Consider the following 15,493-nt stretch of genomic DNA (forward strand, 5'->3'; position numbering starts at 1 on the left):
AGATTAGATAAATAAAATAGCCGAAATATGGTAAAAGGACAAGGAAGATTAAGTTGAGAGGTAGTTGTTGAGGTACACTTAATTGGACATGTGTGTTGTAGTGTATTTCTTCTTAATAAAAAGATTAACATACAGTCAGTCCATGTGAGTTTATTTTAATTTATTCCAAAGTGTTGTGTGGGAGAAAGAGTTAAAAGAGGAGTGGGAAGAAGGAAGCACAAGTCACGCAGATAATGTTGGGTAAAAGGAGATGAACAGAGAGACGTCAAAATCCATGGGATGCTTTTGCCTCTTCCCACACCGTATTTTCCCGCTCTTTTCGTCTTTTCTGCTTTCCCATCTCCCACGCTACACCACATATATCATACCCTAATAGCTTCTGAGTACAAAATTAAAACAGTGCTCTCTCTCTTTTCTCTGGAATTTTCAGTTCTCTTTTTTCCTGAAATAATATAAAATTATTATCAAATTAATATGAACTGTGCATGAAAATTCTAAACTAACATTGTGGTTGACAATTTGAGGTGAGAATGATGTTAAAATCAAACATGGCAGCATCGTAAACCTAAATTCATAAGTGACATGCTCATTTGAGATTCTCATACATATTCCAAGGACTAAAATAAAAAAAATTTCCTTTTCTATTAATTTTTTCATATAAGTATTCAAATGATATATTTTATTTATTTATTTATATATTTTTAATATTTATATTTAAAAATGGAAAAGTGAAAAGAAAATTTTTTATTTAGTCCTTAGATCGTGCATGGAACCCCAAAATGGTGGCATGTTGGCTGTCGATTTGTGTTTACGTCTGATTCTAATAGAATAAATACATTGTTATCATCTCAAATTATCAACCATCATGCCAATTTGAGATTTTCATGAACAATCCATATTATTTGAGCAATTAAAAAAATTTATATTATTTTAGTAATTAAATGTTTCTATGTTATTTCGAAAAAACCCGTAACTGAAATATAATTCTTTTGATGTTTTCTTAATAAATCCGAGATCAAGATTACTTCTTTTCCATTGGATTTTTCCTAATCAAGATAAAGTGTATTATTATATATCAATAGCCTTTTCTTTTCTCCAGTCCCATTATCTCATGTATTATTTCAAGTAAACTACACTCATTATCTTTGAATTTTGGTTAAATTTACGTTTTGAGTTTTGACCACTCAATATTATTGAATTATTACATTTTATCTTTCATCCGTTAACTCATGATAAAATGATGATGTGATACGTTAATTTAAAGGGTAATAACCAATTTTATCTTTGAAATATAAATAAAATATTATTTTGATATTTTTAATTATTTTCTTAATAATTATTTAATTAAATAAAAACTGTATATTAATATTAAATAAAATAATTATATTAATATAAAATAACCCCCCCCTCCCTCTCGGTCCCTCTTAAGTCTTTGCGTGGAAAACAGGAAGGTGTGCAAGTCAGGAAATTTGAGCGTTTCATATTCTCCGATACCTACTTCTAACGCTGATGTTGCATGGAAAGGTTCCAATGTGTTCTTTGGTTATGAAGTATTGCCTGCTTTCAAAGATGTTCCAGCTTCAGAGAAGCAGAACTTATACATAAAAAAGATTCATCTTGTATTTGATTTCAATTACCCCACCAAGAACCTCATAGAGAAGGAGATCAAGCGACAGACATTTTTAGAGCATGTTGAATATGTTACCTCTGCAAATGGGAAATTTTCAGATGCTGTTCTGCAAGAAATTGTTAAAATGATATCAACAAACTAATTTAGGAGCCTTAATCCTCAACCACGCGAGAATAAAATCCTGCTTGGCCACACTTGCAAATTGTATATGAGTTTCTTTTGGGGTTTGTGGAGGGGAGGAGAGGGACGGCGTGGGGAGGGGAGGGTTTTATTTTATTTAATATTAATATAATTTTTTACTTAATTTTATAATTATTTTTTATAATTTATTCTTAATATTTTTAAAAAATATTTTTAGAATAATTATTAATAAATAATAAATAATATCAAAAAATGTTATATTCATATTTTAGGGACCAAATTGATTATTAGCTTAATGCGCCGCGTCATTATTTTATTAGAGATAAATAAAAATTTAACAATTTAATAACTTAATAGCTATTATGTAATTAAAATAAATTGGATGGCCTAAACATAATGTTGATCAAACTTTAATTTACCCTTTTATTTTTGTAATAAGAAAATGGATTATTTGACGAACATGCGGTCTATTCTTAACTCGTGAAGGACCAAATAATGAGCTGTATGAAAAATTTGGGTATCAACCGAGAAATCCTTCATCATTTTAGCCAACAAGTGAGCGGCACAATTCACTTCTCTCAGAATTTGCTCAAAACTAATTCTCCATTCTCGACTACATAACTCCCGAATTCTTAGAACCAAGTCTATGTGTAAATACCTTTAATAACAAGTGCACAATCTGTATCAACAACATCTCTCCATTTAGCATCTCACTCATCATAAATTGTCCATAACTCCGCTTGCTAAACACTATACCTGCCGATATTTCTGCCTATCCCACACACCCAATTATCATGTGCATCTCTCGTCACTACTATCGGTGCGGCTAACCTAGAAACCGGATTACGAGCACTGTCAGTATTCAACTTAATGGATCTCGAAGGAGGTGGAATCCATTTTCAATCCCCATTCTGTCATATAGTATTTTCAACAGGTCTCCCAGACAAAATCTTGAGTGATTTTGCCCAACACCATGAAGTTTGAAAGAAACATTTTAGTTTGTTTCCAGAACTTCCAGCAGAGGAGGATAAACAGAGACTTCCAATCGATCTCCTGAAAAACTAATAGTTTATACAGAGAGAGCGTACTGTCTTTGTGAACCGCTTCATGTCAACACTTTTGAGTATTAACAAAGTGAACTCATTCCAACTTTCTACAAAAACTTAATTAGAGAAATGGTTTAATTAATTAAGAGAGGAAGAGATGCGGATGTTTCTTCTATTTTGATTTGAGTACATCATCGTCTTCATTGACGGACTGGCGGCCCCTTTTGTTTACATCCCATGCCTTCACAGTAGGTTTAGTTGGCAATTAAATTATTGTTTTTATTTAATATTTAGTTGGTATTTTAGAAAATTTAGTAAACTAATAAAGTGGGTTTTTAGGAAAATATTTGATGAAGATGCAAAAGTAGACAATTAAAGTAGAAACAATAAAAAAAGGGAAATGTGACAAATGTTAGGCTGACCAGAAAAATTAAAAATAAAGAAAAAGGCAAACCCACCCACTAATTGACATGGTGGCAAGTAATCCCTTGTGGTAGCTATCTTAAACTTCCATTAGAGTCTAATACGTTAATGATGACTCCATCAATAAACAAAGCTCTACTATGTTATCAATAATTTAGAAAAGGTGTTAATTCTTCTTCTTCTTTTTAATGCTGGTCTCTAATTATCAATAATTTGGAATTTAATCCATTTGATAAATTTTGAAAATATTTTTATTTACAATTTTAAATTCATTTATTGCAAAAAACTATTTGGTATTGAAAAATATAGAAGAAGACATACTTAGCATATGTTATAAAATATTTTCTTACCTTTTGGGTTAGTGAAAATGAGAATGGATGGGAAGAGATCATCTCTATAAATGACATCTACAACAATTGTTTAAGTTATCACCCTTGTAAATGCCATGTACATGAATTCCAATAGCATAGGCTACTAGGTGCGTGTGGGAACAAGATTATGGCCTCCAAGAAAAGGCAAATACATGCAATGGTTATGGATTTGACATCAACATTTGTTACAATCATCAAATATTTCATTCCACATGGTAATAAATAAAATGAAATAAAAAAAATCATCAAACATTTGTTACAATCTAAAATATTAATACTAAAACTAATAGTAGGTTAAAAAAATTACCATGTTTATGGCACGTAAAACAACATAACCCAAATTAAAGGTAAAAAGTAAGAATTTGGAAGGGTTGAGAAATTAGCTTAATGGGAGTAGATTTTTTATTGTATGAAAAAATGAAGGAGGTGAGATTCAATGCATATTAATTAGGGTTAGATTTTTCATACTTGAAAAAAAATTATGAGTGTTATTAATTAGGATCAAAATTTTCATCAATCAAAGTTAAATATAAATATTTAGATTTATATATTTTATGAAATTCCACATTCATGAATGTTAAGTGTATTTTTTTTTAAGATTATTGAGCTCAAAAAACTTGATGGTACAAAAACCATATTTGTTATTACAATATTATAATAAAAACTTAGGCGAAACTAAAATTATACCTAAATACAAATCACAAAGTTAAAAGAGTTAAAATGTGATTAGTTGATAAAGTACTAGATTTCAAAATATAGTAACAAGCAAGAGAGAGAGAGGGGGAGTGGAGGCATTTGGCTTCATATCAAAAGGAGGGCATGGGGCCAGAAGAAATAGAGAGTTCAAAAAAGGAGAAGAATATGGCCAATTCCTCATCTCACTCTCTCCTTTGTTTCTAAATGTTTTCCCATTAAAACTTGGATTTAGTACGGCCAATTAGTTTTAATGAATCATTACATCCACAGTTGATTGAGGGATGCATCAAATTAGTGAATGGAATTAAAAATTGATTGAATTTATTATTTTTGTAAATTTTTTAAGAATTTATTTAATCGAACCAATTAGACCAATAAGTTACTGTATTAACCAGTTTAATTACCAACTTGATTCTAAAAGCCTTCAATTTAAGAGCTCAAATGAAAAACAAGAAAACAAATTCGAATTTCATCTTTATACTTTTAAAATTGTTACAATATTTTCTCAGCAAATGGATTTTATTAATTATAGAAAGGTACAACTAAGAGGTGGATTTTATTAATTATAAAAAGGTACAACTAAGAGGTATGTTATGGTGGTTGCTCATCTCATCCTAACTATCAAATTAGGAGTTCAATCCTTGTCCATGAGAATGCAGTACATTTTATGGCTAGTTGTTTATTTTTTTGGAAAGCACCTAGGCAAGAGGATTAGTCAGTTTTACCAATGGTAGATACCTTGATTTTGACCAAAAAAGTTATAAAATTGTACTAATAGAATACAACCAATGCTATAATAGTTTTCAAAGTCTTAGAATTGCATCAATTAAGTTTTGTTTTTTTAGTTGAAGTCCAATTGTTAACTCAACTCCAACCTAAAGTATGTTTAAAACACATTGGATATATATATATATATATATATATTGAATGGAAAACCTAGATCTAATGTGTTAATAAAATAAACATTGTCATTAAAATTTATGAAGTTTTTTTAAAAAATAATATATTAATACAAGTTTTTCACTGATAAGTTCATATGTGTTTAATGATCAATATATTTTAATTATTCTTTGCACCAGATTTAAAGAATTGAAAAATCTAAGCCAACATTAGGCGGACTCGAACCAACCAAATATCTTAGTTGATATGATATTATTGATTGTTTAAAATAAAAATAAAAGAAATCCATATAAGTGAAAGAATAATTTAATAACTTATTTAATATAAAAGTTTAAAATAATTTAATAATCCTCATGTTTTACTAATCAATTTCTTAAGATGAATTAAGGAAAAATCTCTGAAGCTAAGCTGTTATCCTCTCTCTATCTAATATTTATAAGGTAAACCCTGTCATTTCTCATTTTCTTTGAAGATAAAGGTAAAAAGAAGCTCCAGAATTCCTGATTAAACACCACATAGAGAGAGAGAGCGAAGAGATACCCAATCCCAATCTCATCTCCATTCTCACTCCCTCTCTCTCTCTCACTTCCATTTTTTCTTCTTTTTCTATAGGCTGCTTATAGTTTACAGCTTATTATTATTTTGAAATGTTAGGCCTGAACAAGGCACAAAGCACCACGACCTTTTTACATATCTCTTTCCCTTTTTCTTCTCCTATGTGAAAAGGGAATCATCATTATCGAACCAGTTTCAAGGTCGTCTCCCTTCTAACTCCCATTCCCACCTTCACTTTTCCTTTGAAAAGAAGTGTCTAAAAGGTAAAACAAAACCTCATCATTAGACGTAAAACCAACCGGATAAAAATAACATGGTTGCTTTTCCCCTCGTTTCCACCTTTTTTCTATTATTTTCTTTCACTTTCTTCCCTCATTCTCTCGCCGGTTTCCTAGCTCAACCGGTTCCCGGTTCCGATGAGCCGTTAAAGCCTGGAGGCTACTCATCCCCAAACACGGTCCCCGCATTCCCTGCTCAAACCCAAGCTCAAATTTGCCGGCTTGACTTGTCAGCCGAGCTATTCGGCGGTGTCAACGACGCCTGTGGCCACAACCTGGACAGAAGCCGCTGCTGTCCCGTCTTAGCAGCGTGGCTGTTTGCAGCTCACGCCAGGTATGCTTTGGAGGTCACGGCTCCTGCTCCAGCGGAATCGGAGTTGCCGGAGCAGCCCATGAGGCCGGACGATTCGCAAAAGTGTGTGAACTCGTTACAAGACTCATTGTTAAGTAAGCGTGTGAGGATTCCTCAACCAAACGCCAGTTGCGATGCGATTTTATGTTTTTGTGGGATAAGGCTTCACCAGATTAGTTCCTTGAGTTGCCCGGCTGCGTTTAACGTTTCCGGCCACCACCGAAATGCAACACCCACTGCTGCTGTGAAAAATTTGGAGAAGAATTGCAGGAACTCTACTTATGCTGGGTGTACCAAATGCCTCGGTGCTCTCCAAAAGGTAACTCATTAATGGAACTTATTCCCTCTTCTTGGGTCCTTATATAGGCTGCGTAGTAGTTAATGAGTCCGACAATCCCTTCATGCGAAATGCATTAATTCCAGCTCTAATCTTTTCATCTTTTCTCTAGGAATGTTGTCTTAAAACTCGTTCTGCCTCATCAGAATATACTTGCTCTCTCAGATTTCTAATGTTAAAAGTAATGAAAATGCATTTAATAAGGTCAATATAAAAAGGATTGCTCTATAAAAATCTCTACTTTGCAATTAGCTTTCACAACCCAAAACTTTGAGGTTAGTTTTTAATTGTAGATTGGTAATGGCCACTGATGGAGGAGTGGGTTGTTTGAAGGTGGGACTGTTTTAGGGTAAAGAGGGTCTACTTTTTGCTATTTTTATGGAAGGAATCAAGGCCATTCTGGTAGACCCAAGAAAGTGACATTGTCATGTGCATCAATGAGGGCTAGTATCCTTTTTCATTGCATACAAATAGACGTTTGGCCAAGATTTCCTTCCCCGTTACCTTTCCCCTTCCATGCACCAACTTAGCTGCTATGATGGTGTAGTCCTGACCTGAGTTCTTAGTTTTCAGTTCAACTAAATCTCTAAAACACCCTTATTTGTGGTTGGGAATTTCAGCTCAAAGGCGGATACAACAAGAACGGAACGCAAGACAAGAGCACCACCGACAGAGCCAGCAAGATGTTCAACCGAGACTGCCAGCTCATGGGGCTGACATGGCTTCTTGCACGCAACAAAACGGCCTACATACCTACCGTTTCAGCCGTGCTGAGGGCCATAATGTACAGTGCGCACCCTCACGAGTCCAAGTGCAGCCCTGATCAAGAGAACATGCCCTTAGCAGTTGATTCTCTTCAGTTCGAGAAGGCTCAGTCGTCCTCACCAAAGTCACCACCGTCGTGGGCGTCTTTTACGTTCCCGGTTCTGCCCCCTATCATTTTGGGTTTACTATTTGGGTAGCGGCGGTGGGTGACAATGTGGTTTTTGCCGGTTGCTGCCTCTTACTATATTTTTTTGGTAGTCATCTGAGACTGTCGGGGATTCACGTGAAGCTTTGTTAGGTAACAGACAGTGAGAAACGGGCTAATGCGGGGTCGTTTTGTCTTCTTGTCCATTGTACATTTCAGCTTGTTTTCAGATTTGTTTGACATTATGTAACTGAGGAAGTCGAGGTCGAGAACAAGGAACAGTCTTCTATTAATGTGTAGTTACAATTATTCAACTTTTGCCTGCCAATTTCTTCATACGACAGCTTCATCATTATTCCTTCAATTCGCCCTTCTTTTTTTCTTCGCTTACATATATTTTGGTTTTTTACATAAATAATACAAAAAAATTTAAATAGTATGTCTTTTACAATAAAATTTAAGAAAATAGTAAATTTTTTACAATAAATTTAGGTACTGTTAATATGTTAGACGATACTAGCCCCAAAAGCAATTTGTCATTGTCCAATCGGAAAAAGAATTATTTTTTAAGTAGTGTTGCTATGAGTTTTCTTTAAATAATATAAAAAAAATTATTTTTTTAAATTGATGTCGCCTGACATATTTGCAACACCAATTTAAATTATATATAAAAAATGTTGGGGCATTGTGACTAAGTAGTTACATTGGGGAGGATGTCGTCTAATAATATGGTGGGACCAAATTTGTATTCAAAAAAACAAATCTATTGTTGTTTATCAATTTCGAAGCAAAATGAGATAAAAATTGAATTGTTAGAGTTTAATGAGAGAAATTTTAAGTTTGAAACAATGGCATAAGTCTCAAACTTAGATCCCTATAGTTATTAGAAATCAAGATTGAAGATAAATTTTTTTCATTTCATAAATCAAAAATTTTTGGACTTCGAAATAAAATTTGAGTTGATAAGGTTAATTTGTAATTATTATTTTTATGTAATTTCATTTTATTTCTCTTATGTAATTATGTGATTATATATTGATAATAATTTCTAGTAAGAGATGCATATTACATTGTTTGATAAAATGTTTTTATTGTTTTATAATAGTATGAATTGTTTTAATAGCATTTTATTTTTAATTTATTTTACAGATTTCATATAAAAGATGAATAACCAATTCTTCATATACGTCCATTCTGATGGGAGTAATTTGTCATATGAAAGTTTGTTGTATATTTGAATCATGTCATCAAATAAGAATGATGTTTAACAAGAGTGTAAAACTTGATGAAATCAAACAAAATATTAGTGTAAAAATTGCTCGATGTTGTGGGAGGAAGATGTTCAGACAATTCTACAAATTTTCAATTTCATCAACTCCGTGCAAATAGAAGGAGATGCAACTTGTAGAGGATGATGATGTGGAGCCTATGACTACACTGTATTGTTCACTTGGTAACCTTGAACCAGTTGAGTTGTTCGCTGAGTTAGCGGATGTTGAGTCGATACAAAATGTCACTCCTTTAAATCAACAATATGGAGTTCATGATTCGTATACAGAGGTTCTAAGAGCATCTGTGGATAGGCAATCTTATGTATACATGTTTTACTTTGATTTGAATGTTGGGTGAGTAGAATCGTGTGATTATGGAGTGACATAATGTTACTCTCTCAAACCTGCATTCTTATCATCCATCAATGAACCTTGGGGTGTATAAAAGTAAATAAAAAAATTATATGTCCAAAAGGTTTGACCAAGAGATGTGGAGTACTGAGGTGCAAAGCTAAAGAACTCATCCATCATTGATGACCTCAGATGGTAAGAACTTGCTTGGGATATTGATGTACCTAGAGACTCATACTTAGGTTGTGATTATGTTTGGGGTTCGAACTGAGTACTCATATGCAGGTTGTTGGATTTGGTGTCTTAAGTGTAGTATATTTGTTTGTATACTTGTATTTTTTAGAATAGATTGATTTAATAAAATTTTCTATAAATTACATCAATACCCTTTCTATATTGTCTTCAATGGTTTTTACACGAAAAATAAAATGGAAGAAAATATTAGCTCACTAGTTATCTAATGTTTAACTAATACTAAGTGGTGTTATGTGGTCGGATCGTAATATGGAAAAACAACTTATATTAGTAGATGAACCTAAACATGCCCTTAGTATAATAAAAAATGAGCAAACCAATTGAAAAACTTATATGACATCTATCAAGTCCAATCAGGGAGATGTTTTGTCTTGAGTATCGAAATAGATGACTATTAAAAGATAGAGACATAAATTGATTAACTGGACTGACAATACATCAAACATAACCCAAGTAAAATAGATCTTGAATCCGTTTATGGATTTATTCACTTGTGATGTTAATAATGTGGCATATCTCAATCTTGAGTAGATAATGAATTATGTATGTGTGACTCGTATACTTTATTGTAAGTAAAAACTTGGGTTCAAATAAATAAGGAATCGAAAGCTGGTGCATTAGGTATACAACTTCTATAGTATGTAACATCATTAACAATAGTGAAATTAATAACCCAAGAAATAGATAAATGATATCCTTTCATTGGCATTACATGATAGATGAAAAGTAAACGTGACTATGAGTCGTTTGTCTTTGTGATAAATAACTCAATTACTATTCGATAGTAATTAACTTTTCATGAAAGAAAATGTAATAATTACCATGAGACAAAATAAGATCATATTGGGAGAACGAATTTATTTTAAAGAGATTAAGAATATCCTATGAGGGTAACACACTTATAGCAAGGTCATTGGACGAGCACTGATCGAGTAACTTTCGTAATGGTATGTAATTGTGGAGAGCTCGGTCAGAATGCTATAGTGGGATGCCTTCACGACTTAATGAGTTTATTATTAATAGGCGAAAAGCTGAAACTTAATTAAATAATTTGAGCCCTAATTACATATGTCCAATCAATTCCTTCACTAGCTCGATGAAATGAGAAATGAATTGCTTTTAGAATAAAATGAACACACATGAATAAAAATGATAAAGTTAGAGAGATGAGTTACATTTGGAAATGAACGTGGTTTCTCACTATAGAAATGACCTGAGAATTAATTTAAGTTTTTTGAATCATTATTTAATCAAATAATTGAAGTTTGAAAATAAAATTAAATTAATTAGTCATTGTGAATCCATTGGATATGGAAATTAAATATATTTTCTTATAAATTTTTATGGTAAAGTTGTCATTACTTTAATGAATTAGAATTGGGTTGAGAAAATTATTTAATTGAAAAATCAAATTTTTAAATATTTATTTTGGGAAATAGAAAAATAAGTGCTGAGTTGAATTAAATTATAAAGTGTTGGGTTAAAAGTTTAGAAAGCACATGTAATTGAACCCAATACAAAAGAGATCCAAAACCCCTCATAATAAGTATGAGGGGTGGCAGCCCTAGTATAATCAATTAGGGTTAGCGACCCCTCTCTCCTAATAGAACTAGGGGACTTATTTTTCTATCAGATAAATATTATTTGTATTTTACTAATTCAACCAGGATTATCCAATCCCTCCCTATAGATAGATTGCACTGGTAGGGCTAAAAAATACATAAGTTATACACAACTTTGAGACATTATTATTCTTCCATAAAATAGTGAGAATTTATTTCTAAATACAAATTCTATTTTCTGGGAATAACAATTCTACTAGTTTCTATAAAGAGAGATTTATCTTCCTACAGAAAGTAAGAAAATTATTTCTGATTTTGTGTCTAATTCGTGATTGTTCGAACCTATACTCAAAGTGATTCGTGATACGAGAATAGCGGAGAAGGTTGTTTGGTTGAAAGTCAGGAACAACAAGGATTCGTTTCGCACAAAGCACATGTACTTTTCACGAAATGTTTATAGCTATAAATGTAACACCCCCTAACCCCAAACCATCACCGGAATAGGGTTACGAGGTATTACCGGACATATCTGATAATTTACAATAATTCTTAAATAAATATCAAACATATTAAGATAAAATCATAAATTCATATAGAAATTACAAATTGACTTTTTTTTTTATAAAAATTTCGGCAACATTTCTGCTTACTTTTACACTAAACCTCCTGCAAATAAAACCATAAATTTTTACAAACATAACCAATTCAGCTAATTCAACCAATTCATTTCACATTCTTATTTTCTATTCTAAATGCATTCTAATCAAACTCAATTAATTAATATCAATTTAAATTTATCAATGTACTAATTAATTTGGAATGGATAAATTTCTTTCATTAAAATTCTTAGATTTATAATACTAACATTTTAGCTATTTATATTCAAAACATAATAACGTTTATACACATCCTATGTACATGCCACATTCTAAAAGAAAATATACATCACCAAAATTTGCTAAAGTCGGGTCTGGTTTTGGATGCTGGCTCAATACTTGACTTCTACAACTGCATGACGGAAACAACCGTCTGTTGAGTATTTTATACTCAATGGTATTACTATAAATTAAACTATTTAATAATAATAAAATTTCAAATATTGACCATAATCTTTATAAATCACTTAAAAACCAAATATACATATTCATATATCATTCCATAACTTTTAAATATATATATATATATTTTCATTCTAATTCAATTCATAATTTAACTCATACATTCTTTCTCGTATTTTTCTATAGTGACAAATCAACAATTTCGTTTTTAAATTTTTATTTCAATTATTTACCCTATTAACAAAGCTCGGACTCTGACAGATACGCGGATTCCACCCAAACACACCAGATTATCCAACCTAAACACACCCGGAATTATTTAAATCCTCCATAACACACCAATGTATCATATCCTCCCTAACACACCAATAAGGCATTAAATGCCTCTTCGGATAAACCGAAGCATATAATAATAAAATCATCTTCTCAGCCGAATTACAAATCTCATCATCACATCACAAATCCAATGGCATGCCATTTGTATCTAATCTAGTCCGATAAGTTAATAGGGTATTATTTTACTTTCCGAATTTCAAATCCATTTCCACAACAATCTCAAATACTCAAACAATTCAAAACATCCATTATTTCAATTCACATATATTTCAATATTTACACATATTCTTACTTAATTTCAAATGTTATCACTTACCTTACTTTAAATGCCTCATGAATACAATTTCAATATATCATTTATTAAATAGATTAAGTTATAGTAATACAAACCCGGAATACGCGTTTACTCTTCAACGATCTTTTCTTTTCCTTTGGATGCCGATGCCTCGTTTTCCTTGTTAGCTACGAAAATAATAATTATTTTCACTATTAATTACAATCATTAATAATAATAATAATAATAATAATAATAATAATAATTAAATTTTATTCAATTCCTACTTATTCCCAATTTAGTTTTAACTAAGCTTACTTATTATTATTATTTTTTCTAACTTAATTCACACTCTATTTCTACTCAAATTTCTTCTAAACTCAAATTTATCTACTAATTTTTCAGCATTTTTTCACTAATTTCAAATTTTCCTCAATTTAATCCCTAAAATTCAAAACTTATAGTTTAGTTCACAATTTAATCCTTTTATCAACTCTAACTAGAAACTCTATCAAATAAACCCTCAATTCCTCATTTATTCAACATAAACCCTAATTTAAGGCTTTTTATAACTTAATCCCAACTATGTAAAACTTACAACTTAGTTTACAAATCAATCTTTTATCTATTCTAACTAGAAATTCTATCAACTAAACCTCTAATTTAACAACTTGTTCAAAATGAATCATGTTCAAAAACCTATGAACTTCCATAACCTCCACTTAATTTCAACAAAACTTTGTTTTAAAGCTTCTAAAACATCAAAATGAAGAGAAAAGGGCTAAATTTAGCTTACCAATTAACTTGAAGCTTTAAAATCTCAATTTCCCCTTTTCTTTTTATTTCCCTTTTTCTTCCCCTGTTTTTCGTCTCTTTCTCTGTTTCTATTCTGTTCTTCTTTTGTTTCTTTGTCTTTCTACTTTACTTACTTTACTTTATTTCTTTTATTATAACTAATAATATTAATAATAATAAAAATCTTTTACTTATTATTTAAGCATATATTTATTTTTATTACAAGTGTACCTATGTAATTATTACTATTATACTTGTCTTAATCTTTACCATACATTTGTCATCTATTTAATTTATATAATATAATATAATACAATATAATATAATATAATATATTATATAATAAAATAATATATATAAAACATAAAAATCTAAGATTTTATCACTTTTACTGTCCCATTTCTTATTAATGGCTTAATTGCTATTTTAATCTTTTTATTTTTATTAATCTATAATTCAACTTTTACCCTAGATCAATTTAGTCCTTTTTCCTGATTTCTCTTAATTAAACTAAATTCACCCAATTAATACCTTATTAAACACACAACTAGTCTAGTAAATATTTCTAATAATTATTTTCGAACTCAATTTACTAAGGCGGAGGCCCGATAATATACTTTTTTTCCGATGCTTGTGAATTTTGGGTCATTACAATAAATATCACAAACCGACTCAATTTTCAATTTTTTATTTTTCTGTTGTGACAAAAAATTGTTTTCAAACCGAATTTTTTTCAACAGTACTCACCTTATCCTTAACCAATTATGGTATTAGTTAAATATGCCAATTTAAATATTAATGGCATTGAAATTAATAAAAAAATACTATGATTAGCAACTAACAATTTTTGTTATTGGCGCATTAATCATCATCACGGTGTGATCGATTACTCTAATCAATGAAGTCATTTCAATATATCGCACAAAAAATATTAAAACAATAACGCTTGCACATAATAATATTTAGCACAACCGATTCTTTTACATAGTTTTATTTAAATAAAATATCCACATAATAATATTAATCACCAAGTAAACAGAAAATACTAAAATTAATTATCTTAATACGAATATTTGCAATTGAAATATTCTATTATACACAAAGTAATGGTAAAACATAAGTTTATGAAAATATATATAAACATAACTAATTTATTAAAATATAAATTACAAACATAAAAAAAAAAAAAACTTCAATCACACACATTTATGTCTCTGATTCGTAAGCTTACCTCCAAAACACAAACACTAAATAAAATATAAACACAATTAGAAACATAAGTATTTTAAAAAGTCAAAAACTTTATTAGAAACAATTTCACAATCTTAAACATTAAAATGAAATATAAATAAGAGTAGTGCGGTTATATATTATTTTGGTTTCCCAAAATGAAATCAATGATTGATTTTTCATATTCTATGGACCTATTAAGATCCAACTCAACTCTCCCATGGTTTCACTTACATATATTATATTACAGCATTTACGGAATCAGAGAGGGCCTTCTGCGCCAGCCTGGTGGGATGCCTTTTGGGGCTCTTTAAACAAGATTGTTTTGTTTTGAAGTGTGCGCGTAATTGGAGGAATCAATTTGTTTAAACAAGAAGGGAATCCCTAGGGCTGAGTATGTTGGTCGCCTATTCAATGCATGCCCTTACATAATTTCTTTATGGGGAAAATTCTACAAACGAAAAGATTATGGGTCTACTGTTGTCGCTTTGCGCCTTGCACTATCACTTTCCAAAGGGTGATGCTCCCTTTGATTTTTTATTTTAATACTGTTCAAATTCTCATTTGATTTTTTCTACTAATATAGTGATTAGTGATTTAATGCTGATTTAATTCCACCCCTACGATAAATATAGACTTACTACATACATTCACCTATTCTAAAATTAGTATATAGATAGTGAAAAGTTTTCATTCCACAAGATTGAGATTTTGTCACATTT

At 30.7% G+C, this 15,493-nt stretch overlaps 1 protein-coding gene and 1 long non-coding RNA gene across 2 annotated transcripts; one reads left to right on the forward strand and one right to left on the reverse strand.

Annotated features, from left to right (window-relative positions):
• The first annotated feature begins 5,680 nt into the window (after nt 1–5,680).
• On the forward strand, nt 5,681–7,953 carry LOC105794916 (uncharacterized GPI-anchored protein At4g28100). Its single transcript, XM_012624303.2, has 2 exons — nt 5,681–6,711; nt 7,350–7,953. Exons 1-2 carry the CDS (start codon nt 6,076–6,078, stop codon nt 7,689–7,691), a joined length of 978 nt encoding a protein of 325 aa, XP_012479757.1. The 5' UTR covers nt 5,681–6,075; the 3' UTR covers nt 7,692–7,953.
• Nucleotides 7,954–12,757: 4,804 nt separating this feature from the next.
• Nucleotides 12,758–13,719, reverse strand: LOC128039648 (uncharacterized). The gene is made up of 2 exons (XR_008194097.1): nt 13,543–13,719; nt 12,758–12,934 (listed from the first exon to the last, which is right to left on the reverse strand). It is a non-coding gene; the product is annotated as an uncharacterized LOC128039648 (long non-coding RNA).
• Between the last annotated feature and the right edge of the window lie 1,774 nt (nt 13,720–15,493).

The sequence above is a fragment of the Gossypium raimondii genome, chromosome 3 (genome assembly GCF_025698545.1).
Source record: "Gossypium raimondii isolate GPD5lz chromosome 3, ASM2569854v1, whole genome shotgun sequence".
In the NCBI taxonomy this organism is placed as follows: domain Eukaryota; kingdom Viridiplantae; phylum Streptophyta; class Magnoliopsida; order Malvales; family Malvaceae; genus Gossypium; species Gossypium raimondii.

Coding starts and splice junctions, on each gene's coding strand:
- LOC105794916 (XM_012624303.2), top strand. CDS start 6,076: ATGGTTGCTTTTCCCCTCGTTTCCACCTTTTTTCTATTATTTTCTTTC. Junction 6,712..7,349: donor GCCTCGGTGCTCTCCAAAAG/GTAACTCATTAA, acceptor TGGGAATTTCAG/CTCAAAGGCGGATACAACAA.